Source organism: Lissotriton vulgaris, chromosome 10, assembly GCF_964263255.1.
Source record: "Lissotriton vulgaris chromosome 10, aLisVul1.2, whole genome shotgun sequence".
Taxonomy (NCBI): Eukaryota; Metazoa; Chordata; class Amphibia; order Caudata; family Salamandridae; genus Lissotriton; species Lissotriton vulgaris.
In genome coordinates this window covers 630,941,343-630,966,594 of record NC_141698.1, presented here as the reverse complement: position 1 = coordinate 630,966,594, position 25,252 = coordinate 630,941,343, and the positions used below count along the sequence as shown (strand labels likewise).

Below are 25,252 nucleotides of genomic sequence, written 5' to 3'. Positions count from 1 at the left end.
CACTAACCAGAGGAGGAGTCACCTATCTCGTGACTACAAAGACTTCTACAGTAACAAAGTGCAAACATCCGAGCCCAACACCAGATGGCAATCTATGCAAAAGTATGCGTATTCATAGCTCTACATGCCAAGAACAGATGCATACTGGTTAGTAGCATTTTCCTCCTGGTCAGTACTCTGTCTAACCTCAGATACCTCACTGAGACTACCACCTCTCCTTTCTGGGAATTGTGCTCTTATTCCATCTAGAAAGGTCCTTATTTTGAGATCTGCACACTGGTCATGCCAGTCTTCAGGTAGACTTCGTCTGAGGGCGCGGACAGCCCAAGAAAACAACAAAGATTGGCCCTCACAGGTGGTGCTTATGTATGACTCCACTTGCCACTTCCACAGAGGAACAACATAGGCTTTGACTTGCAAGGGCTCAGGAGCAATGTTAAGTAACTTGTTCTTTGTTTTCTTTCTGGATCCACAGCCTATCAGCCTTAAGTCAATAGGCCACCAGGTTGTCTTACAAGTAAATGCAGGTTCTTATAATTGAAAATATTTTTTATCTTCCAGATTTGCCTTTACTGGTGGTGGATATCGTCTTGCACCTGGTCAGGAGCGTTTCTTTGGACCTTCACTACAAATGCAAGCACCTGGTGCTCCACAGCAGATACGACCATTGCCCTTTAATATGCCTAGACCTGTAAATAATTTACAAATGAATAACATTGTTGGACACGCTCCTCATTATCCACCACATGGTATGCCTGTTCAGCAGCACAATATATCAGGACAAGCATACATTGAATTGCGTCACAGACCGCCTGATGGAAGACCTAGACTTATCTTTCCACCTCCTGGTACTAATGGATTAGAGACTGTTGCACACCATCAGAGACACATAAGTTTCATCCATCAACAGGAGTTCCCAGGTCCTAGGCTAATGGAACAAATGCGACATAATCACAGTTTACCAGGGTCCATGCAGGTTCCTTTACATGTTGATCTTTTACCAGAATCCCATCACAGTCAAATACCTTCAAATCATCCACATGTCTTTCGTTCAGAGGATCATGAACATGTTAATACATTGTCTGATGTTCGGTTATCCCGGAATTTTCCTGCTGAAGCTGCTGGTGATGTACAGCTTTCTAACCAGGCAGCAGAAGGATTGCAGGAGAAGCTTGACCCTGATGATCCTTCAGTGAAAGATTTAGATGTGAAAGACCTTGATGCAGTAGAAGTCAAAGATTTGGATGATGAAGATTTGGAAAATCTAAATCTGGACCCCGAAGATGGAAAGGGAGACGAGCTGGACACTTTGGATAATATAGAGACCAATGATCCCAACCTTGATGACCTTCTCAGATCAGAAGATTTTGACATAATTGCATACACTGCTGGTGAGCTTGATTTAGGAGACAAGAAAGGTATGTTTACTGAGGAATTAGATCTTAACGTTCCAGTAGATGAAAGATTGGATATGTCCAGTAAGAGGGAAGAACCTAAAAAGAGTGAGCAGCAAAATAAGGTTGCCAATTCAACTGGTGGCAACCATTCACAGCTAAAAATGGATGTCACTGAATTAAAAACGGAAATGGTTACCCCAAATTCACAAGAAGAACGAAAACACGAAAAAGATGAGGGTGATTCAGGTGCAGCAAGTAACCCTCCTAGCCCTGAAACTGAGTTAAATCAGAAAACTGCTTCTGCCGAGTCTAGGATTCAAGAGTCACCTGATGACCGGAATCCAGAAACTGCTAAAACTTGCCCAACTATTGTGCATGGCCCTTCTTCGCTGACAACTGAAGGTGTAATAATGACAGGCAATGCCACTAAAGCAACTGCAATTCTTACAGGTTTTGCATCTAATGAAATATCGGACAACTCTGAAACATACCCTTTGGGTTCGCCTCAGTCTTTAACACCAGTACATTCAAATAAAATGTCTGTTGTCTCAAAGACTGTAATTACCTCCCCAGGACAAACAAAGGAGCTTTCATCAAGCACTAAATTGACAATGGGACCAAGACCGAACTGTATCTTCTCTCAGGGAAAGTCTGCAAATCCAGTTATTATGCCTGGCCAGTTACCTGGTCAGACTTTTGGAACTATGGAGTCTGCTAATCAGTCTACATCTGTAGCAAATCTACTGGACCCCAATGCGATGCCGGGTCCACAACAAATAATGCTACAGCAGAATCGAGAAAGACCACTTCTTCTAGAAGAACAACCACTTCTTTTGCAAGATCTATTGGATCAGGAGAGACAAGAACAGCAGCAACAGAGACAGATGCAAGCTATGATACGCCAGCGTTCCGAGCCATTTTTCCCTAACATAGGTATGTATTTAATGGATATGCTACCAGGGAAATAGAATGATCTTGAAATACTTCCTTATTTAGGAATATTTGAAGTGCTTGATATGTTATGCTGTTTGCACTGTGATATATTAACTTTTTTTTCTTCATCTCTTCAAAATATCATTTTACACATACATGTGCTATCATTTGTTTATGTAATGCAATAACAACATATCTGTTCAGTGCACTCATACTGTTTAGCAATTGCACACTAGTGCTTTAGAATTTGAAAAGCTCCTTGTAAGAAATGTAACCCATTTGCCAAAGTTGAATAACCTATTTTTTTGTCTAAATGGTCTTAATCCCGGCATCATGCAATTAATTGTAAAAGTCATTGCCTAATCATACTTGTATTACACTGAATTAGAATGACTAAATTGCCACTGTAATCTTCATCCTTTGTGCAGTTGTAGCTGAAGGTCTCTTTGGCCAGCCAAATGCGCACATACCTTTGTAGGCTGTGTTTGTTAGGCAATTGAGCGTATAAGTAGAATGTGATGATGTAGAAAATCGAATGGACATTCGTATCTATGTAGCAAAATCTAATAATGACAGTTCTGGTAAATACTTCAGCTTGGAGATTCTTCACTTTTGAATATTCCCAGGGGCCAGACTGGATATGAAATTGTTAGCAATAGTTCTTCTGCTCTGGTAGGTGCTGCTGGCTCCATCTCAGCATTAGTTGCAGTGTGGGTGTGATTTCTCTGGAACCATAATGTGCCACCCTGGTGCTCTGACATCGGTTCCTTTTTCTCAGAGTCAGTCCTTCGGGGATTCAGAGCTACTCACCACACGTTTTTTTCACATTTGTGGTTGTAGATACACATGCTCTGCATAATCCTACCATCTAGTGTTATGCTTGGATGATTGCCAGTTGTTGTACTTCAAAGAGTTCTTTTGAGTCACAAGGTGTTGGTGACTCCTCCTCTGATCATTGATGAATATGGGCACTGATTTTCTCCAACATTGGGTTTGGACGTAAAACAGCATTTCTCCCAGTATTAACAAATTTGCTTGTTCCCATCTTGCCTTGGAGTTTGCAGCTTTCTATCCAATCCAAAAAGACTTTTCGATGCACTTAGTTCTTCTTACGGTGTCTGTTCCGCATCTTAAGCCCATTGTCGTCGAGCGACCGGGCCATTCAGCCATCAAGGCACTTCATTCCTCTGCATGCTCCAGTCTACCCTTTGAGAATTAAGACTTTCTCAAGGTGATGAAACAGATGCCCTTCTTAAGATGAGCACAGTGGCATTCAAAATACCCCTGGGGCGATCTCCACGTCATTTGCATAATTTGCCTCACGCTAGAGCATGATGATAGTCAGTGCTACTCCTGTTCAACTACATACAATCTGTCAGCGTCGAGACAAAAGATGGGTCCAAAGCAGAAGGTCAAAATCCTTGTGGGGAATACCAGACATCTTAGATGAGGCTGACCCTCCCGGTGCTGAAGTAGAGGAATCAGGGAAGTCACCTGATTTCCCTCCACACCAGCACAGTCTTTAGATCATCGACTGACATCTCAGAGCCAGAGGAGGGGTAACTTCTGGCAGAGGAGGAGGCACCCAAAGACACACTATCCACCTTGGTCAGCTGCAGCCCATGTTTCAAGACCATGCCTTGCGCGAGTACTAGTGATACTCAAGCCGTTCTCAAGTCCCAGAAACCACAGCACGTTTGGAACCGAGCGCTTCCCTTTGGCCATTGGACGTGGAGCCCTGTTCCTAAGCTGCCACCACATTTTTGTGTGCACCTACCAAGGAGGGCTGGTCAACACTGAAGCAAGGCCTTGAAGCATAGGAAAGACCCTTCCTAGCGCCTCAACCCTCGTCCAGCCTAGAGTCCGAGGACGCCCATCAGTACCAAACCCTCGAAGCCAGCTTGACCCTCAAGACTTAAAGCACTATTTAGGCCAAAGCAGCTACCATTCATGCCGAAACAGTCTGCTCCGAAGCCTCACAATATCAAAGAGAGCCCAATCCTCGTGAAGCTGCAACAGAAGTTGATTGAAAGACTGAGGAAGATTGTCATCCATCCGCACATTGGCAAAATCTTTACTTCAGAGAAGGACCTGCCAAAGAAGTGTAGGCTTGCTTTTGAGGAAGTCCTGCTACCAAGCACTAATCTGCCCAAGAGACAAAAGGACAAAAATTCTGTTCTTCCTCCTCTCCCTTTTTTACCTCCACCTCCTGTGCCTTCTCCTAAGGGGTGGGGGTCAAGGAAGTCGTTCTCTGACATGGGCAGTCGTAGCCTCTATTCCCTGGCTGAGAACTTCACCTCAGTGTATGCTGGCCCCTCAGGAGATATTTGGGTGTATTATGATGTAGATCCTCAGGCAGACCCAGATCTTGAACATGTTCCAGTCAGGCCCTCCCTGCCAGATAACACCACGGCATACCACAGCGTTAGTCCAACGTATGGCAACCTACCATAAAATGGGTTTCAACATCACCCCGATGATGACAATTTTTGGGGGGGGGAGGCGCTCACAAAGAGAGAACATTATGTTCAATACCTCTTCATGCTCAAAGGCATAATAAAATCTCCCCCTGCGATTTTCAAGAACACTGTTCAGTCCCGGGTCATCACACCTCTAAATGGAAAAAAATAAGCTCTCCCCCTTCCAGCCTGCTCTACCTCTGGGGTCATAGCCCCCCAGATTCCCTGGTTGTCACCAGTGCTATGAAAAGGGCAGCAGCCCAAACCATGGGCAGCACTACACCTCTTGACAAGGAGAGCAGTGTGATTGATACTGCCGGGATGTGAGTAGCGGTAGGTGCTGTTAATTCTGTAGTCCTCCTCTCCTGGTACGATAAAACTAATTGAGAAGAGATGGAGGGGTACCCACAGCACCTCCCTGATCAGTATTGTAGAAGGGGTAAGGAACTTGTTGAAGAAGGCGAACCCATCTCCAACGCTACTAGTGCCCAGGATTCAGCTGATACAGCAGCTAGAAGAGTGACCACCTCCATCATTCTCCGATGTCATTCATGGGTCCATGTGTCTGGTTTCATGCCAGAGGGCCATAAGCACCTTGCCAATTTGCCGGTCGACCAGGAGCACCTGTTAAGACACCAGGTAGACACAATACTTGAGAAAATTAAAAAGGACATGGAGACTGCTAAAGCAGTGGTTGCACTTCGAGTCACTTCGGCAGGGGCTCCTTTCAGAGGCACCAAACTATAGGTGCTGCCAAGGACACTTCCCCAGAACCAACCTAGTTATATCAGCAGCAGGGTAATTGCGAGCAAGGTTTCAGAGGTTACTTACAGGTCTGCTTTAGGGGAAATAGTTCCAATGGCCGAAGCAGAGGTACTCCCAGTAAGAGAGTGTCTACCTCTAAGAACTGCCTAGTCACTCATCTACTCCCTATACTTCCTCATTCCCAGGAAGGACGGATCTCTCACACCAATCCACAATCTCTGTCCTCTCAACAGATGCATCCTGTCAGAACATTTCCACATGGTCACCCTATAGGATGTCATACCCTTGCAGCAGCAAGGCGACTTGATGGCCATTCTGGATCTGAAGGATGCATACTTTCACATTCCAATTCATCCAGCTCATCGCTGCTATCTCCACTTCATGGTAAGTGATCAGCCTTACCAATTCATGGTGCTGCCCTTTGACATCACTGTGGCTCCAAGGGTCTTCACCAAGAGTTCAGTGGTGGTTACTGCTCACCTCTGCAGTAGAGGAACTACCTTGTTTCCTTACATAGATTGGCTGGCTGATTAGGATTGCAAGCAGATTGTAATGTCTAGTCCACATCCAGGCTGCAATCCCCACTTAAACAGCCTTCGGTTCATAGTCAATGACACAACTCTCACTTGGAACCACTCCAAGTCCAAACCGTCCTAGGGTCAGTACTCAACTTAATAGTTGGCAAAGCCTTCCCCAGTACTTGGAGGGTGCAAGCATTACAACAGCTTCTACCTCTTTTTCATCACCCAGTAATGTGCATTCTAGGAATGATGACCTCATGCAGAGCTGTACTGCCCCATGCCAGATTTCCTATGCACACACTTAAGGAGGGCCTCTGATGCCACTGGTCACAAGCCAAGGGACAGTTAGAGGATCTAGTGTTGGTAAGGGCCAGTATCCGCTGCTAGTTGCAGTGGAGGAACAACAATGATCTGTTGCAGGGTAAGCCCTTCGTAGACCCAGTTCTGCAAGTAACCATCACCACCGGTGCATCTCTAGTCGGCTGGGGAGCACACCTCAATAACATAATAGTCCAGGGTGTGTGTCCACTTCACCAATGAGATCCCTACATCAACCAAATGGAACTGCTAGCCATTTATCTAGCTCTCAAAGCCTTTCTTCCATAGATTCAAGGCATGTTAGTCCTCCTGATTACAGACACCATGACCACCAAATTCTATCTCCAAGAACAAGGAGGCCCACACTTCCTACATCTGTCTTAGGGGTAGCAAATCTGGCACTTGGCCGTTGACCTTCTAGTTCATCTCCTGGCAGAGTATCTTCCGAGAGTGGACAACAACTTTGCAGTCTTGCTCAGCAGGAAGCTGCAAGAAGTCCGCAAATGGGAACTCCCCACAAGTCCTACTCCCATATTTCCAGAGGTGGGGCACCCCAGACGTAGAATTGTTCGCCATACTCGCCAAACTCAGGGATCTTTATCAAAGCTGAGGCAAACATCCCTCACACTCATTCTTGTTATTCCAATGTGGGTCAGACAACCATAGTTCTCAACTCTTCTCAAAATGTCCATTGACCCTCATGAGAAACTCCCCAACAGGCCGGACCTTCTAACACAAAACCATGGTAACATCAGACACCCACACCCCAGACAGCTCAACCTAGTGATTTGGCTCCTTAGCTCCTAAAGTTTGGATACTTTGGCTTGCCTCGAGTGCATGGACATACTCAACATGTAATTCCACCAAGGGTGCTTGTGGTATGCTTCTTATTATTGTGTCACTGCTCGAGCTGTGTTTTTATTCAAAATGTAGATGGAGACCTTTTTGGAGAATTATTTTATTTTTTTTTAAACCTTTTTATTATTTTAAAAAGCAAGAAAAGGAAACAGACATATCTGGTGCAATACATTCAAACATAGTAATAAGACAAGCAGGCCGCCACAAATCACCTGACTTTGCCGTTTGCTGTTCGAGGAGGAAGGAAGGACCGCTACCACTCGCGGAACCCGCTTCGCCGGTCCCGCTTCGCTGCTGCCATCACCGGACCTACAGGTAGCTGCTGGGTGCGTGAGCGTGAGACAGGGCTGCGAGCGTAGGAACCGGGACTCGCTTTCCCAGGAGTCCCGGTAATCCTCAGGCCGAGTCACCTGGCCCGCTCTCCCTGACCGCCCCGCCCAGCTGAAGCACCTTAAAAGACTCTGCCTCCCATAGCGGGTGGGGACGCCACAAATCACCTGACTTTGCCGTTTGCTGTTCGAGGAGGAAGGAAGGACCGCTACCACTCGCGGAACCCGCTTCGCGGGTCCCGCTTCGCTGCTGCCATCACCGGACCTACAGGTAGCTGCTGGGTGCGTGAGCGTGAGACAGGGCTGCGAGCGTAGGAACCGGGACTCGCTTTCCCAGGAGTCCCGGTAATCCTCAGGCCGAGTCACCTGGCCCGCTCTCCCTGACCGCCCCGCCCAGCTGAAGCACCTTAAAAGACTCTGCCTCCCATAGCGGGTGGGGACGCCACAAATCACCTGACTTTGCCGTTTGCTGTTCGAGGAGGAAGGAAGGACCGCTACCACTCGCGGAACCCGCTTCGCGGGTCCCGCTTCGCTGCTGCCATCACCGGACCTACAGGTAGCTGCTGGGTGCGTGAGCGTGAGACAGGGCTGCGAGCGTAGGAACCGGGACTCGCTTTCCCAGGAGTCCCGGTAATCCTCAGGCCGAGTCACCTGGCCCGCTCTCCCTGACCGCCCCGCCCAGCTGAAGCACCTTAAAAGACTCTGCCTCCCATAGCGGGTGGGGACGCCACAAATCACCTGACTTTGCCGTTTGCTGTTCGAGGAGGAAGGAAGGACCGCTACCACTCGCGGAACCCGCTTCGCGGGTCCCGCTTCGCGGGTCCCGCTTCGCTGCTGCCATCACCGGACCTACAGGTAGCTGCTGGGTGCGTGAGCGTGAGACAGGGCTGCGAGCGTAGGAACCGGGACTCGCTTTCCCAGGAGTCCCGGTAATCATCAGGCCGAGTCACCTGGCCCGCTCTCCCTGACCGCCCCGCCCAGCTGAAGCACCTTAAAAGACTCTGCCTCCCATAGCGGGTGGGGACGCCACAAATCACCTGACTTTGCCGTTTGCTGTTCGAGGAGGAAGGAAGGACCGCTACCACTCGCGGAACCCGCTTCGCGGGTCCCGCTTCGCGGGTCCCGCTTCGCTGCTGCTATCACCGGACCTACAGGTAGCTGCTGGGTGCGTGAGCGTGAGACAGGGCTGCGAGCGTAGGAACCGGGACTCGCTTTCCCAGGAGTCCCGGTAATCCTCAGGCCGAGTCACCTGGCCCGCTCTCCCTGACCGCCCCGCCCACCCAACACCTGTCAATAATACATATAAAGCAGTGATCAACGCTGCGCGGGAGCGCCCGGGGCTAAGCCCGGGCAAAGGGCGGGCCCTCTGTGGCCCTCAGAGGCCCGAGGAGACTGGGCTGGGCCACAGATCTTGGCTAGGCTTTCTGAGCTCCCCCCCGCCATTTCATTTGGTACTCCCGGGTTATGTCCTGCCGTGAAACAAGAAGCATGGCTGCTGCAGGAGCCAAAAAACTCACCGGGACACTGGATGATTTTATCACCCGCACACACGCGCTTATTGACGAGGGGATAATTCTCATGGACAGGAGAGTTTCCCAAGACCTGGCCATGGCCAAGCGTTCTTCCCTTGGCCTCATTGCTGAGGCTCAGACACCGAAAATGGATTCCCGATCGAGAAGCACAGGTGCTAGTACATCATTCTGGACCGAATACGGATTCGGATGCCCTTAATCTCGCCCAGGATTTGGAGGCTTCACCTAATTTAGACATACTGACTGAGAATGGAACGCAAAGAAGTGAAATAAATGTTAGTAACCCTACAGTCAATTTAACAGAAAGAGCGCGGATAGAAGGGGCAATCCCTAAACAAAAATGCAAAACTAACACCCTAACGGCTGTGAAAGGGAAGAAGGTTGTTACTTTACCCAATCCTTGCATTGTTGAAATACCCTCAGACAGTTTACCTATCCCCACAGAAGGCCTACCTCCTAATAACCCTGGCTTACTGCTGAGTCTCCCAGATGATACCGTAATTGACCAAAGTCTGGAAGAAATTTTGCAACTTAGCGGCCCCACAGGTATTTCAGTAATAACACCCCCATTGGAGGAGCCGGGTTCTTCCTCAAATAATACAATAATTTGGAATATGTTAACAGCTTTACTAGAACCTATAGAGGCAAGACTACGCTGTCTGGAAACGATCTTAAAAAATATACACAAGGACATAAGTGCCCCCAGCTTTACCCTAAATAAAAAGTCTATTCAGGCTACTAATTTACCTAAACCCTCTAAGACTACAATGGTTCCTAATAAAGTGTCGGAGACTAATAACACGACGTCTAAGAAACCCAGCAGTGCCTCAAACCAAGTAGGACCTAAAACTAAATCCCCTGTTGTAGAGCAGATTAAAAAAACAGATACTAATTCGATCTCATCTAAAAATAATACCATCCCCCAGTCCACACCCAGCGTCAGTTTATCCCAGGCGCCTAAACCCGATATAGAGGATAAGGGTAAGGTTAGGAATCGTAGAAATATTCACCTCCCCCCAGATGCCGCACCTTATGTGGTTATCCTTACCGGAGTTACAGAACTCCGGTCGCCAGAAGAAGAACCATACCAGGCACTCAAAAATAAAGTTTGCCACTGGCTAGCGAACAATCATCCTCTCCCAACAAATATATCAGCTGATATCCTAATGATAGAGAGGGCTCCCTGGGTAGGACGAAATAAGAAAAATTTGCAGGGGGACTGTGTGGTGGTAACTTTTGAAAATCCAGAGGCAGTAGATTTTATTTGTAACAACAGGGCTCCAAGATATCAGGCGAGCAGAGTTACTGCCAGACCTCTCTCGTATTTTTATCTTCCCCACAATCAAGTGGATAATCGCTGGAGTTGGTTTAAAGGCCCTCACGATAGGACTTCAAGACAAAGGCCTAACTTCCCTTGGGATTTTCAACCCCCAGTGAGGGAGGAGGGCTGGGATGGGGGGTGGAACTTGGTGGGGACTAGGGGAGGTAGACCACGTCAAGGTGGTCCCCCGCATGGCCCTCAACTCATCCATCCCTTTTTCTATCAACAACCTCAAAATGGCCCTTCCAATCCCCTGTACTTCCCTATCGCAAACCGTTTTGAGTGCCTTTCAAACACAGATTGGGTGGATTGACATACTCAGGGTTCGCCAGGGGAATATGGTGTTTGTCCAAACCTAACACGTCCATGCAAGGATGTCTCCATAGTGGCACCTATAACAGCTAATTTATCCCCCATACCCGGAATTAGCCTGACGACGAGAGAGAGTCGGGGTGCCGGTACACCGACTGCCCCTAATACAGACTTAGTACTCTGCAAAGTCCTTACTTGGAACGTGGCAGGTTTACATGCAAAGGCTTTGGACCCAACATGGCAAAGTTTTATTGAACAACATCATATTATAGGGCTTCAAGAAACGTGGGACACAACACAAACTTTTTCCCTGGACGGTTTTTGCAGCTTTTCCACCCCGGCAGTCTCAGGCTTAAGAGGAAGAGCAAAGGGTGGTTTACTCATCTTGTGTTCCCTGGATTTAGTAGGGGTTTTCAAAAAAATAGATACCGCTTTAACAAATGCTCTTGCGGTAGAATGGACTCTCCCTAACTCAAAGATTGTTTTGCTGATTAACTTTTATAACTCAAAGGAGTCCGTCATTGCAAATGAACATTTAATTTCTTTGTTAAATTTTTTGTCAGCCTATAGGAGTGATTGCACCACCCCCTCGGAATTGGTTATTCTGGGGGATTTTAATATACACCCCTGTGAGGGAGGTTGGTTTAATGATAGATACGGGGGGATATCACCCGAAGCTATTCCCCATGTGGAACACACCGCAGAGGGCGAGTACCTAGAGTTCCTTCTAGCGAACCTAAATCTCTTCGAATTCGATCAGGGCATTAGCGAGCCGAGAGCCCCAACTTTTGTTGGAAGAGATGCTAATACAGTTATAGATTATATTTTTGTCTCAAATGGGGTTTTGACAAAGGTACATGAGTACAGCGTAGTTGACCTTATTTCATCGGATCATCATCCTGTTCTCCTGTCCTTGGATTTAGATTGCTTTCGCACTGGCAGTCCGCCAAGCATGGCAGCCATAAAGGATTTGAAAACCAAAGAGCAGGGAAGGCGTCTGAAATGGGAGATGATCGTCCCAGAGGATTTTTTTCATGTAATTGCCCAAGAGACGGAGGACAGCATGGCAGTATGCTTGGACCCAACTGCAGAGGGCCCAAAGGTCTTGATAGCCTTCGAAGATATCTACTCTACGATTAGTAAGAACTTGGAACGAAGGCCGGTTGGGCAAGGGAATACAAAGACCCATAAATGGTTCAACAAGGAATGTTCGAGGGTTCCTAGTGCTCTGATGAAAGCCATCAAACAAAAACCCAGAGATAGATCCTTAGTGGTCAAACTAAGGAGGGAATATAAAACCATAACTCAAAACCGTAAAAGTCAAATTAAGGAGGAAGCATGGAATAGTCTACTATCTGTGGAAGTCCTGAGAGACAGCAAAAAGTTTTGGGCCATTGTAAATCAGCCCTTTTTTTCCGACAATGGGCAAACGAATTTAGACTGTGTCATAGAAGATAACAGATGGCTAGCCCATTTTGGCAAAATCTATGAGTCTACAGCCCCTGCCTCAATTGACAAAACCCACGACCATACCAACTTGGTCATGGACTTCAACATCTTGGAAGTTGAAAGGGCGATTAGAGAGACCAACAAACATAAGGCCCCGGGCCCTGATGGGGTACCAGCAGACCTTTATATACAGTACCCACAATTCTGGTCCAAAATTGTATCTAACGTTTTCAATGCCATCCCGACAGCTGGCTTTCCATCTTCCTGGTCTACCTCCATAATTGTGCCTATATTTAAGAAAGGGAACAGGGCGGACCCGGCCTGTTACAGACCAATCTCCTTGTTGGACTCTGCCGTTAAGATCTTAGGCAGTGTCATTTTGCACAGAATGGAGGATTGGCTGGAGGAGAGCGGGATCCTTTCAGACCTGCAGTAGGGGTTCAGGGCACACAGAGGGACAATTGACCAATGCCTGAACCTTCATTTAATCATTAGTAAATACACTGTGGTGAAGGGGGGGCTTCTTTATTTAGGATTTATGGACCTATCCTCGGCGTTTGATTTGGTTAATCGTTCAAAATTATGGACCATCTTACACAACTTAGGATTGGACACTATTTTGGTTAGTTTTTTACATGACCTCCACTCTAATTTGTTTGCGACGGTTAGGGCATCAAGGGACGGTAGATGTACAGCAAAGTTTAGATCAGGGAGAGGGGTCAGACAAGGGTGCATCTTGGCCCCTCTACTCTTTACACTGTACATCAACGCCCTGGGGAAATTTCTGAACCCAGCCACCTTGGATATTCCGCGTATGGGGGGCCTACCTATTCCGGTCCTTCTATACGCGGATGACGCTGTTCTTATAGCGCGGACTGGCATAGGGCTTCAAAAACTTTTGGACCATTTCGGCCAGTTCATGGAAGCGCTTGATTTAAAAATTAATACCGCCAAGTCCCATGTCATGGTCGTTGGTTCGCGAAAGAAAAATATGAAGATCAGATCTTTCAGCTCCAACAATTCACCAATTTCAAGGGTGCCCTCCTTTTGCTATCTGGGTGTAACTTTCGACGAGAGAGGAACCTGGAAGCCACAAATGAAACTCAAGGAAAATGGAGTAATTAGGTCAACATCAGCACTCCTGAGCTTCTCAAAAAAATTGGGCTCGAAACCTATGGAAGCAATGACCAGGATTTATAGAGCCAAATGCTTGGCAATTGCCTCCTATGGGGCAGACATTTGGGGCTATGTCCCAGTCTCAGGCATACAAACCGCCGAAAATAATTTCACACCGGCCTTGTTGACTCTCCCGAAATCTTCCCCCACACATTCAACGCACAATGAACTAGGTATGGGGTACGTTACTGATCTTCTAAAAATGTCCCCAGTACTTTGTTGGATCAAAACCTGGACCAATGAAGAAATCCGCTTGAATCACAGCATCCTTAAGGATTGTATATCTCTTGACAAAGCTCATACTATCCCGTGGCTGGCATATGTTAGAGCGGCATGTGCGAGGCTAGGGCGTCCGGAAATGTACTCTCTTCCGCAACATCTCAAAAAAGAGGATGCAAAGTGGGTGAAGCAACATTTTCGATCTTTGTTGGAAAGCGAAAGAGAATCGGCTGAAATCAGTAAACCTACAGTCAGATTACTTTTCCAACTCTCCACCACTACAGAGATGGAACCCTACTTAAAATATGTCTCAAAGCCCTACCATCGATTTCTGCTCATAAGGTTTAGATTTAATTTGATCCATCTCATCCTTGGTACGCATACAGATTGGGGTACTCCAGAAAATTTTCCCCCTTGTACATGCGACTGTCTTTCAACACAGGACACTCTGCATCTGGTTATGCTGTGCGAGCACTATCTGAAAGAAACACGTTAGTGTTAGATTCCTTACCTTAGAATAACCCCAGGCGTCAGTCTGGATCCGGAAACTTTTGCGTAGCAGTACCCCTGCGCGTCGGTAGGCGTCGTCTGCAGGCGTCCCCTGCGGCTCCGCGTCCGTCGTCGGCGTCGTGCGCCGTGATGACGTCGCTGGAGTACATAGACGCCGCCTCCGCGCGCTGACGTCAGTTCTTCTTTTTTCCGCGCCAGTGGACGCAGATCTGGAAGAGCAGTACTCCGGTCTTTGACCAAGTTTTTCGACTTTTTTCTCTATTGTGCCTGATAGGATGCCTGGATTTAAGAATTGCGATGACTGTGAGCGCACGATGTCGGTCACAGACCATCACCGCCTCTGCCTCCGGTGTCTGGGCCCCGACCACGACGTGGAATCGTGCCTCGACTGCCGGGCCCTTACCAACAAGGCTAGGCGGGAGCGGTCCCGCAAGCTGCTGGAGCTCCGGGTGTCGGCCCCACGTCGGGACCGGGAGCGGTCCCGGTCCGGCCGGAGGTCGGGGGAGCGTTCGAGGGAGCGGTCGCGGAGCCGCGCTGGGCGCTCCGGAAGTCGACACCACTCGTCAGGCTCGTCAGGTAGGAAGCACAAGAAGTCGGGGCGTCGTCATCGTACCCCCGACTCCCCCCGACGCTCGCGCGATGCGGCCGGGGGCTCGGGTGACCCCAACCCCGCGGCTCCGCGAGAGTCGCCGGCGCGGCCTGCCTCATACCCTCCGGTCCCTGGGCATGGCGCGACGCCTGAGGAGATCGAGGCGTTCCTCATGGCCATGAGGGCGCTCGCTTCTCCGACGGGGCCTACGGCGCCTTCGGGCCCAGTGCTACCGTCTGGGGGCCCTGGCGGTTCGGGTGTCCCTGCCTCGGCGCCGTCGGGTGCTCCGGGCCCGGCGTCGCCGACGGCTCCGACCCCGGCGCCGCAGGGGCCTTCGGGATCGGCGCCGGCTGGTCTTCCGGCCTCCCCGGCGCCGTTGCCATCGGGGTTACCCCCGGCGCCGTCCCCGCGCGGCGCCGGTTCTCCACTGCCGGTTCCGGCCGGCGGTGGGGTTCCGGCGCCGGCTCCGGGCGGCGCCGTCCCCTTACCTTCTCCGACGCCGGACGCGGCGCCGGATGGGCGTCGCACGACGCCGGTCCCGGCGCCGATGGGGCCCATGAACCCCGAGGAGCCGGTCTTCATCATTGACTCCGAATACGGAGAGGATGAGGAGTACGGTGAAGGTTGGGAGGGGTCCGAGGACCCTCTGGCTCGCGAGTGCCAGTATGACCCGGACTGGACGGGTGACTTGGGGGATGCCAGTGGTTTGGACGACTCCCCTAACCCTGGTTTGATCTCTCCTCCAACCGTGGCATCGGTGGAGGGAGCTGCCTATTCTGTGGTGCTGATGAGGGCTGCCAAGGCCTTAAACCTTGAGCTCCCCGTCGCGGCCGTGAGGCCTAACATCCTCACCGAGGTCTTCAAGCCGCAGTCATGCCCTTTGGAGCCTCTGCTGCCGTTTAATGAAGCCTTGTCTGACGTTCTGTTGGGCACGTGGTCCAGGCCCGCTTCAGGTGCGCCTGTTGATCGGAACGTGGCCAGGCGCCACCGTCCTTGTCCGGACGACCCCAAGTACCTGTCTACCCACCCCACTCCTGAGAGTCTGGTGATCCAGGCCTCGACCTCCCAGTCCGCATTCCCGTCGGCCCCGCCCGACCGGGAATCCAAGAGGTATGACCAGTTTGGAAAGAAGGTCTTCTCGTCCATTAGTTTGGGCCTGCGGTCTTGCAACACCGCCTGCCTCTTGGGCCGCTACACCCACTCTGTGTGGGATACGGTCGCGGAGCTGCTGCCAGAATGCCCCATGGAGGTGCGGGCAAAGCTCGGTCAAGCTGTAGCTGAGGGCCGGGATGCAGCGAAATATTCCATTCGGTGTGGTCTTGATACGACCGACTCGCTGGGCAGGGCTATGTCTACGACGGTGGCGATTCGCCGTCACGCCTGGCTGAGATCCGCCAATTTTTCGGCTGATGTCCAAAATACCCTGATGGACATGCCGTTTGATGGCTGTCACCTGTTCGGTGACAAAGCGGACCACGCGCTGGAACGCTTCAAGGACTCCAGGGTCACGGCCAAGTCCTTGGGTCTCTCGACCCAGCGTCAGCAACCGGGTTCGTTTCGTCCCTTTCGTGGCCAAGGAAGGGGCGCCCCCACACGTGCTGCCAGCCACGCGCCGCAACAATCCTTCCAACGCGGTGGCGGCCGTGGAAACCGCCGTGGTGGCGGTCGGGGACAACGGCGGGGTCAGACCACACCTTCCCCCGCAGCATCTACCCCAAAATCCTCCTAGTCCGTGCTTTCGGCCCCATGTGACGCCAGTGGGTGGCAGGGTTCGCCATCACCACGCTCACTGGCGCACGATCACTTCGGACAGGTGGGTGCTGCAAATTGTCCGAAGGGGCTACTCCCTCCCCTTCGAGACCTCTCCTCCAGCCATGCCACCGCAGAACCACCGTGTGTCGGGGGACCACTTGACACTTCTGCAGGAGGAAGTTACGGCCCTCTTGGCCAAGGGGGCCATCGAGCGCGTTCCTGGGCCAGAAGTAGGGCGTGGTTGTTATTCCCACTACTTTCTGGTGCCCAAGAAGGACAAGGGGGGCCTACGTCCTATCTTGGATCTAAGGAACGTCAACGGCTTCCTCCGGAAGGAGAAGTTCAAGATGTTGACGTTAGCTCAGGTCTTGGCTGCTCTAGACCCGCAAGACTGGATGGTAGCGTTGGACTTGCAGGACGCCTATTTTCACATCCCCGTCCTGCCGGCCCACCGGCGTTACCTGCGGTTCACGGTAGGCCGGGAGCACTTTCAGTTTATCGTGCTCCCCTTCGGCCTTACCAGCGCCCCACGGGTGTTCACAAAGGTGATGGCGGTGGTCGCAGCCCATCTGCGCAGGTTAGGGGTTTCAGTCTTCCCCTACCTAGACGACTGGTTGTTGAAGGCGGGCTCGCCCCAGACAGTCGTCCACCACCTTCAGATGACGGCAGACCTCTTGCACGGCCTGGGGTTCTCCATCAACGTGCCGAAATCACACCTGTGTCCCTCTCAAAAGCTCCTTTTCATCGGAGCGGTTCTGGACTCGGCGCAGTTTCGGGTTTATCCTCCGGAACGGCGGGTTCGGGATATTCAGGCTTTGATTCCCATCTTTCAGCCGCTATCCCGAGTCTCGGTCAGGTTGACGCTGCGGCTGCTGGGACTGATGGCTTCCTGCATCCTTCTGGTGCATCACGCCAGGTGGCGGATGCGGGCTCTGCAGTGGGACCTGAAGTTTCAGTGGGCCCAGCATCAGGGCAACTTGTCCGACCACGTCTTGATCTCGGAGGGCACTGCGAGACAACTGCAGTGGTGGCTTACGGACCGCGATTGGGTCAGGGGCAAGTCCCTCTCCCTTCCCCAACCGGAGCACGTTGTCGTGACGGACGCGTCCCTCCAGGGCTGGGGTGGCCACTTGGGAGAGGCAGAGATCAGAGGCATCTGGTCTCCGGCGGAGTCCCGGCTCCATATCAATCTGTTGGAGCTACGGGCGATTCGTCTGGCACTGAAGGCATTCCTCCCCTTTGTCAACGGGAGTGTAGTGCAGGTGTTCACCGACAACACCACCGCCATGTGGTACTGCAACAAACAGGGCGGTGTGGGGTCGTGGACCCTTTGCCAGGAGGCTCTGCGCCTCTGGCAATGGCTGGAACGTCAGGGCGTGACTCTGACGGTTCAACACCTGGCAGGTTCTCTGAACGCCAGGGCGGACGAACTCAGCCGTCGGTGCTCGATGGATCACGAATGGCGTCTGAACTCGGACGTGGCGCAAGGCATCTTTCTGCAGTGGGGAGAGCCTTGGTTAGATCTATTCGCCACAGAAGAGAACGCGCAATGTCATCAGTTCTGCGCGTTGGAGTTTCCAAGACGGCACTCGCACGGCGACGCCTTTCGGCGCGAGTGGAGTTGCGGTCTGTTATACGCCTTTCCGCCTATACCACTTCTGCCCAGAGTGCTGAAGAAGATCAGGCGCGACCGGGCCCAAGTTATCCTTGTGGCTCCGGACTGGGCTCGAAGGTACTGGTATCCCGAGCTACTCAGCATGTCAGTCGGTCCCCCGATCCGCCTGCCCCTTCAGGAGGACCTTCTGTCGCAGCAGCAGGGGACGGTCCTCCACCCGAACCTGTCCAGTCTCCACCTCCATGCTTGGAGATTGAGCGGCGGCAGTTGAGGCCATTTGACTTGCCTCCTGAAGTCTGTGATGTTATTCTGGCAGCCAGGCGTCCCTCCACTAAGTCGGTATACGCCTGTCGGTGGAACAGATTTGTGGCATGGTGCACAGCAAAGGCTGTGGATCCTCTTTCTGCCCCTCTTTCGGAGGTTCTTCTGTTTCTTCTTTCTCTTGCCCAGCAGGGCTCTGCTCTGGGCACTATCAAGGGCTACCTTTCTGCCCTTTCAGCCTTTTTGAGGCTTCCTGATCAGCCTTCTTTGTTCAAATCCCCGATTGTAACTCGATTCTTGAAAGGCATCACTCACATGTTTCCACCTGTTCCGTTTGTGATGCCTCAGTGGGATTTGAACCTGGTTCTAACTTTCCTGATGTGCGCTCCCTTTGAGCCCCTTCATTCTTGCCCTCTCCGTCTCCTGACTTTAAAGACGGCTTTCCTGGTTGCCATCACCTCTGCCAGGAGGGTGAGTGAGCTCCAGGCTCTTTCTGTCCAACCTCCTTTCCTGTCCATTCATCCTGACAAGGTGGTTCTGAGGACTAGACCTTCTTTCCTGCCCAAGGTTGTTTCGGCCTTTCACATCGGGCAGTCCATCACCCTCCCTTCCTTCTTCCCGCCTCCGCATCCTTCAAAGGATGAAGAGCGGCTCCATCGTCTGGACCCAAAACGTGCGCTTTCATTTTACATGGATCGCACACGCCAGTTCCGGGTGGATGACCAACTGTTTGTTGGCTACGTGGGTGCGAAGAAGGGACGGGCGGTTTGTAAACGAACCATCTCTCGATGGGTCGTCCTCTGCATCAAAGCGTGCTACTCTTTGGCTCGGAAGGAGCCTCCTGTTGGGCTGAGGGCCCATTCCACTCGGGCCACGGCGGCTACTACTGCCCTGGGCCGGGGAGTCCCCTTGCAGGACATTTGCCAGGCGGCTACGTGGGCCTCGCTGCACACCTTTGCGAGGCACTACTGCCTGGACAGTCAAGTCCGGAGGGATGGCTTCTTTGGCCGTTCTGTCCTCCAGGACTTTCTGGTGTAGTTTTGTATTGGTTCGCAGACCCACCACCGGGGTTGGTATTGCTGGGGTATGTATTCTAAGGTAAGGAATCTAACACTAACGTGTTTCTTTCAGATGAACAAGTTACTTACCTTCGGTAACGATATATCTGTAAGAAACATTAGTTAGTGTTAGATTCCTTACCGAACCCACCCATCCTCCCCGTTCTGCGAACTGATACCTAGGGTTAAGGTCATCCCTTTCAGGGCCCTAGTTTGTACATGGCACCAGTGTTGGTTCTCTCATGGCTCTGCGTCTCCTGGCGCGGAAAAGCTGTGTGCAAAGAACTGACGTCAGCGCGCGGAGGCGGCGTCTATGTACTCCAGCGACGTCATCACGGCGCACGACGCCGACGACGGACGCGGAGCCGCAGGGGACGCCTGCAGACGACGCCTACCGACGCGCAGGGGTACTGCTACGCAAAAGTTTCCGGATCCAGACTGACGCCTGGGGTTATTCTAAGGTAAGGAATCTAACACTAACTAATGTTTCTTACAGATATATCGTTACCGAAGGTAAGTAACTTGTTCATCTGGTCCCGAGGAAAAAATTTCTTGTGCCCATTTTAAAACCTTTAAATTTAGTTCAGGTACGGCCAGCATTACTATATTTACAGATGTTGAACTCAGTGCCAGTCGCTTATGGCATAGCCTGTTTTTTAGTAGCTGCCACCAGACTGAAAAGAGTAAGAACTGCCGCGTCATCAACTCATGAAAATTGACTGTTAAGTATATACTCTGGTGAGATTTATATGCTGTTATCCTTAGGTGTTCCCTGAATCTACCAAATCCCTTTTTATTAATGTCCCCTTTCCTTTGTTTTAAGCAGGAATGCAATCAACTCTCTTTACTTATTTAATTGTTTTTTATAGAAAATTTTCTCTGAATCATGTATTACTTTTATGGTTTTAATTAACCGAATAAAGTTTTTTGACTGACTGACTGACTGACAAGCAGGTGCAAAGAAACAGGATAAACACAGAGCAATGAAAGAATGGCTGAGACGCCTGCGCTGTTAATTACTATACAGGATTTACGACATTTCAATCTATGACCCAATGCAGGCGCAAGCCCTCACTTCCTGCCCCCCTATAAAATCAGGATAGTAAAAGAGGCACGGTCACCAGACATTAGAATATAGACAAGGTCAGGATAATTCCCCAATATTGTTAAAGAAAACTAAGAAAGAGAGTCGGAAAAAAGAAACTTATAAAACAAAATCTAAACAAAACAACAAACCCATCCCCCCCACCCTGCACCCCTGCATATGGCAATCGCCTAACCCCAAATAGCAGTGTGCCTGTCGCCCCAACTAACTAATTCTAAAAGTAGAAAAGAATGGAGGAGGAGAGTTTCATACAGGTTCCCAGTCTCCCTTCCCCCCGCCAGTAACGGACAACCCCTATAGTGAACAAAAGACAAGCAGAAGTAATAAACAGTACAAAGCAGGGGTGACGTTGAGCACCATCCAACCTCCCGCTAGCAGTATGGTAGCAGATCCCGTGTCCTCTAAAGCCCCGAAGTCAGATCTAGACAAACAGTCTCATCCTTGGCCCTTTCGATCTTTCATGCGAACTCTAAGTGGTAACACCATCGGAACCTCAGAAGAAGCAAAGTTCAAAGGGAGTTCGATAAATTGTGGTCTGGGACAAGTCAAAAATAGTAAGTCATTGCAGACTGCAGCCACACACAGGATCCCTCTCACCAACATTAAGTCCAACTGTTGTTTCCGCCATGAATGCAATAAAATCGCTAGGGATGGAAAAGACGTAGTTGCCTTCGGATAGTCACCAATAGAAGTCCCCAGGAGCAAAGCACCAAATCGATCTACCCCAATCGATAGCGGTGGCGGATGCTGCGATCTTGTCGGAAAACCAAGTCCGCGACTCCTCATTTGCACACTAACCAAGGGCGTTAATACTTCTTCCTGCACGGGGCCCTCATCCTCCGGTATCATGTACATCGTGGGAGATTCAGTTTGTTGTAGTTCCTGTGATGGATCAGAGCCCCGACTCGGACGCCCAGTTTCGATCTTACCAGCGATCATTTTGTGGACAATGGCATCCAGATGTAAATTAAGTGCCCCAATGGCGGCCAGTACGGTCTTCAAGGACGGCTCACAATTTGTCCGATCCTTCTCCGCTCGTTTGATTTCAAACATGGGCTTGCACCCCGGAATGCCGGATTTCTCCGGGGGAATAGACAGGAGCGGAGCGGTCGGCAACAGAGGGTGCATTATCAGCCGGAAGGCTTTGATCTGTATCCTGCCACCGCGCTCGGGGGCCCCAATCTGGCAGACCCGGGGGACCGAGAAACCCGGTCGCCGGGACGGGGACACCCCCCTACAGCCACAAACTAATCTTGTCACCACTCCTCCAGTATCAATTAGACCAGATGACCGCCATCAAAATCGGGCCAGGATAACCTCCACTGCAAGAGACCGGACCCTGTCTAATGCCCACGGCCGATGTTGTTCAACTGTAACCCGGCTGGGCCAGCACTCGAGGCCCCAACTCACAAGCTGGGTTAGGCCGAAATCCAAAACACGACACAACTCCGTCAATCAGGGCAACAAAATTCCTGGGATTGCACCATCAGACTCAGCGACAGTTCATCTGCACGGAGGTCGGGCGTACGATCAGGATGTATAACAGGATCATCTGGCTGAAGACGGAGGTCCGTGGCGCCGGGAGCTTAAGCGGCCATCTTGATTGCTAGCGTAGCTCCTCCTCCCTTTTTAAAGAAATTTGATGGGAAGCAATTACAAATTGCCCTTTACAGTCCAACTTCCAATGAACTTGTTGAGCGGGTCAATCGGTTACTCAAGGAAGGCATCCTAATTGCTCTGGCTGTCAAGATTAATGTTGTGGATTTCCTGCAAGAGAAAGTTTGGGCGTATGTGACTTCACTCTACCACTAGTGTTACTCCTTTTAAAGCTCTCAGAGTGAGGGAAGCCCAATCTAAGCTCATCCCAAAGTGGTTTCTAAAGTTTTCTGTAGGATTAGATTTGGCTGAGAGGAGAAATATGGAGAGAGATGCTCAGCTCGTAAGAAACAGAGTAACCACCAAACAGTTAGCACAGAAGTTATTGCATGATAATAAACACATGGCCAAGGACACATATTTTGCCGTCAATGATTGGGTGCTTATCAAAAAACCATTTAGAGTCAACAAAGGGGAGTCCAAATTTTCACTTCCCATGCGCATTATAAGAGTCAGCAAGCCCCCTGTTTTCCTTGAAGGGAAAGGATGGTGGAATATGGGTAACATTGTTTGCTTGAATAAACAGCAACTTGAAATTTTCAAACGGGTCTATGCTGACAGAGAAGGAGTGGACGGCTCTACCCTGGGTTATGATCTTGAGTCTGTGTCTGAGCAATTGACCAAGTCACCAAGTATCAGTAGTAATGATGGTGGGAGGGGTGATGTGGTCACTTCTCAAAACAATGATAATTACATTGGCCTTCCTTTTGTGAAAATGAGATGAGCCAGAGGGCTTGTTTTCTCACAGCCAACGTTCCATCAAATTACCCTCAAAGTTGCATGATTATGTTCTTACTTAATTCGTTCTGTATAAGAGAGGGGTGATGTGGTATATTTCTTATTATTGTGTCACTGCTCGTGCAGTGTTTTTATTCCAAATGTAGTTAATGTTCTCATTTGCATTGTGACCCTGGCTGCGAGTCCTCATACAGTTCTAGAGCATTTTGGTCAGTTAGTTTGCCGATCTGGACTGAATGAGAGCTAGCCATCGTGGGTCTTCACCTAGAAATAAATCTTCAATTCTACTTACCGAAATCTGGGTTTGGATCCTTTCTTACAGCATCACAGTGCTTCTAGTCCCTGTATGATATCGCAATATTGTCCTTAAGAGACTTACGGGCCCCCCTTTTGAGCAACTGTATTCACGCCCTTTGTAGCTGTTTTCTTGGAAGTTTGCCTTCTTCATAGCCATCACAATTAAGTGCATCAGCGACCTACAGGCCCTCACATTGCAGGAACCTTTTTTCCAGGTTCACAGCGGTAGAGTGGTTCTTAAAACCAATCCTACATTTTTATTACCTAAGGTGGGCTCCCCATTCCACCTTAATAAGACATTAGCGCTTCCAGTCTTTTTCTCACAGCCTGAATCGGTAGCCTCACACTTGACATTAAACTTGCTTTTATGTGCTAAATAGATAGGACCAAATCCTTCCGTAAAACGCAGCAGCTAATTGTAGTCTTTCCACAGCCTCATAAAAACCATGTCATTTCTAAGACTGGGATTGGCAGGTGGATTGTCAAATGCATCCAAACCTGTTAGGCTAAAGCTAAAATAAGCCTTCCTTCCTGTCCCAGGCCATTCCACTTGCAAACAGAGTGCCACTATGACTTTTCTGTGAAATATAAGCCAGGGTTGGTCAAACTGTTCCCAGGCCTGTTCCAGACCTCTGCTTCATACACTGGCTAGCCACTGCTTAGGGGAGTACTGTTTTCCAGTCAAAGTAGAGCATGTGTATCTATAGCCACAAATGGTACAAACAGTTTGTTACTTCCCCCTGTAAGCATCTGTTGCATGTAGTGATCTAGATGTACATGCTCCCTCCATCCTCCCTGGAAGCCACTGTTAGTTACAGATATCTCTCACTTTAATATTATTCGCTTTCTACCTGCTTCAACACTATTCTTTTCTTGTTCGCTGCTCTATTCCTACTCTAACCCATTGAATGAAAAATAATTTAACAGTCCGAGCCCAACAGTAGGTGGCAGAAGTATACAGAGCATGTGAATCTACAGCACTGCATGCAGCGCAGTGATGCATACAGGGTTAGTAAAATGATCCTTGCTTTTTACAGTATATACGGGTGTCTCCCCTAAAGGAATCTGGATTTAAGCCCTTCCATCATGGACGTATGTTCAATTGAGATGACCATGAGGTCCTTCAGTGTCGCTAGAGGCTGGAGCATGACTCCAAGATGTTTGACAAGTGCAGCCTCATGCAGACCAAAGCAATTAACCCTTTTGATGCTCATGACGAGCTCAGCTCGTCATGAGGCACGGTTGAGCTGTGCTTATGTTCTTATATAGCGCTCGACTACCCGGAGGCATCTCGGCGCTTGCCTTGGGAACCCGTCCTGGCTTTTCCCTGTGAGATAGCCCCTAACGGGCATCCCCAAGGTGAAAGCCAGGCATCCCGCCGCGGGGGGCCGTTGTGGAGATTAAGCAAGCTTAATGCCCAGAGTTGCAGAGTGTGAACCCAAGATTAGGTCAGGCACCGAAGCGAGAATTATCGAGTCCGTGGACATTTGAGCTCAAGACCCTGCCGCGTCGGGAATTGAACCCTGGTCCCGGGTCTGACCTCTGCTTCAGGGTCTGCCTGCTCTAACCAGTGAGCCACACTTCTCCACGAGCTGAGCTAGTCATGGAACTATAGTATTCAAGTAAGTTCAGCACAGGAGGGGAAAAGTCACAGCAGCCAAGGTGTTAAGGAGCGGGATGCAAAAAGTTTTATGGAGCGAGCCAGTGATGAGCACTGAACGGTGTGCTGATCATGCTCCAGTTCAGAGGTGAAGTTGCACTTTTCCTGTCTCGAAATCTTCTGTGGAGAAGAGAGCAGGAAACACGAGAAGAGGCAACGTGAACACTCTTCTCCCAAACCTATTTCCTGCTCGAGAGGTAGGTACTGTCGACATTCTACACCTCCAGTGGAGTCGTTCACACTGGAGCTGGCAGATTTCACTGTAGTTGGAAAGCCCCTTCCTTCTCTGGTTGAGAATCAGCCCCAGTTCCTGCCCCAGTGCCACTTCCAGTTCAATTCCTGCAACGGTCTCAGATTACTTTGAGTTTCTAGCAATAGGCAATGATGTGGCACAATTCGTATAGCCTGTGACAGTAATGTTT

General features: G+C 50.0%; 1 protein-coding gene across 2 annotated transcripts in view; it reads left to right on the top strand.

Annotated features, from left to right (window-relative positions):
• The window catches only part of KMT2C (lysine methyltransferase 2C), a 1,555,522-nt gene that overhangs the window by 949,017 nt on the left and 581,253 nt on the right, over positions 1–25,252 (top strand). For both annotated transcript variants that reach the window (XM_086941472.1, XM_086941471.1), the window contains one exon: positions 562–2,330. In XM_086941472.1, the coding sequence (XP_086797598.1) occupies positions 562–2,330 (1,769 nt within the window). The remainder of the gene's footprint in view (positions 1–561; positions 2,331–25,252) is intronic.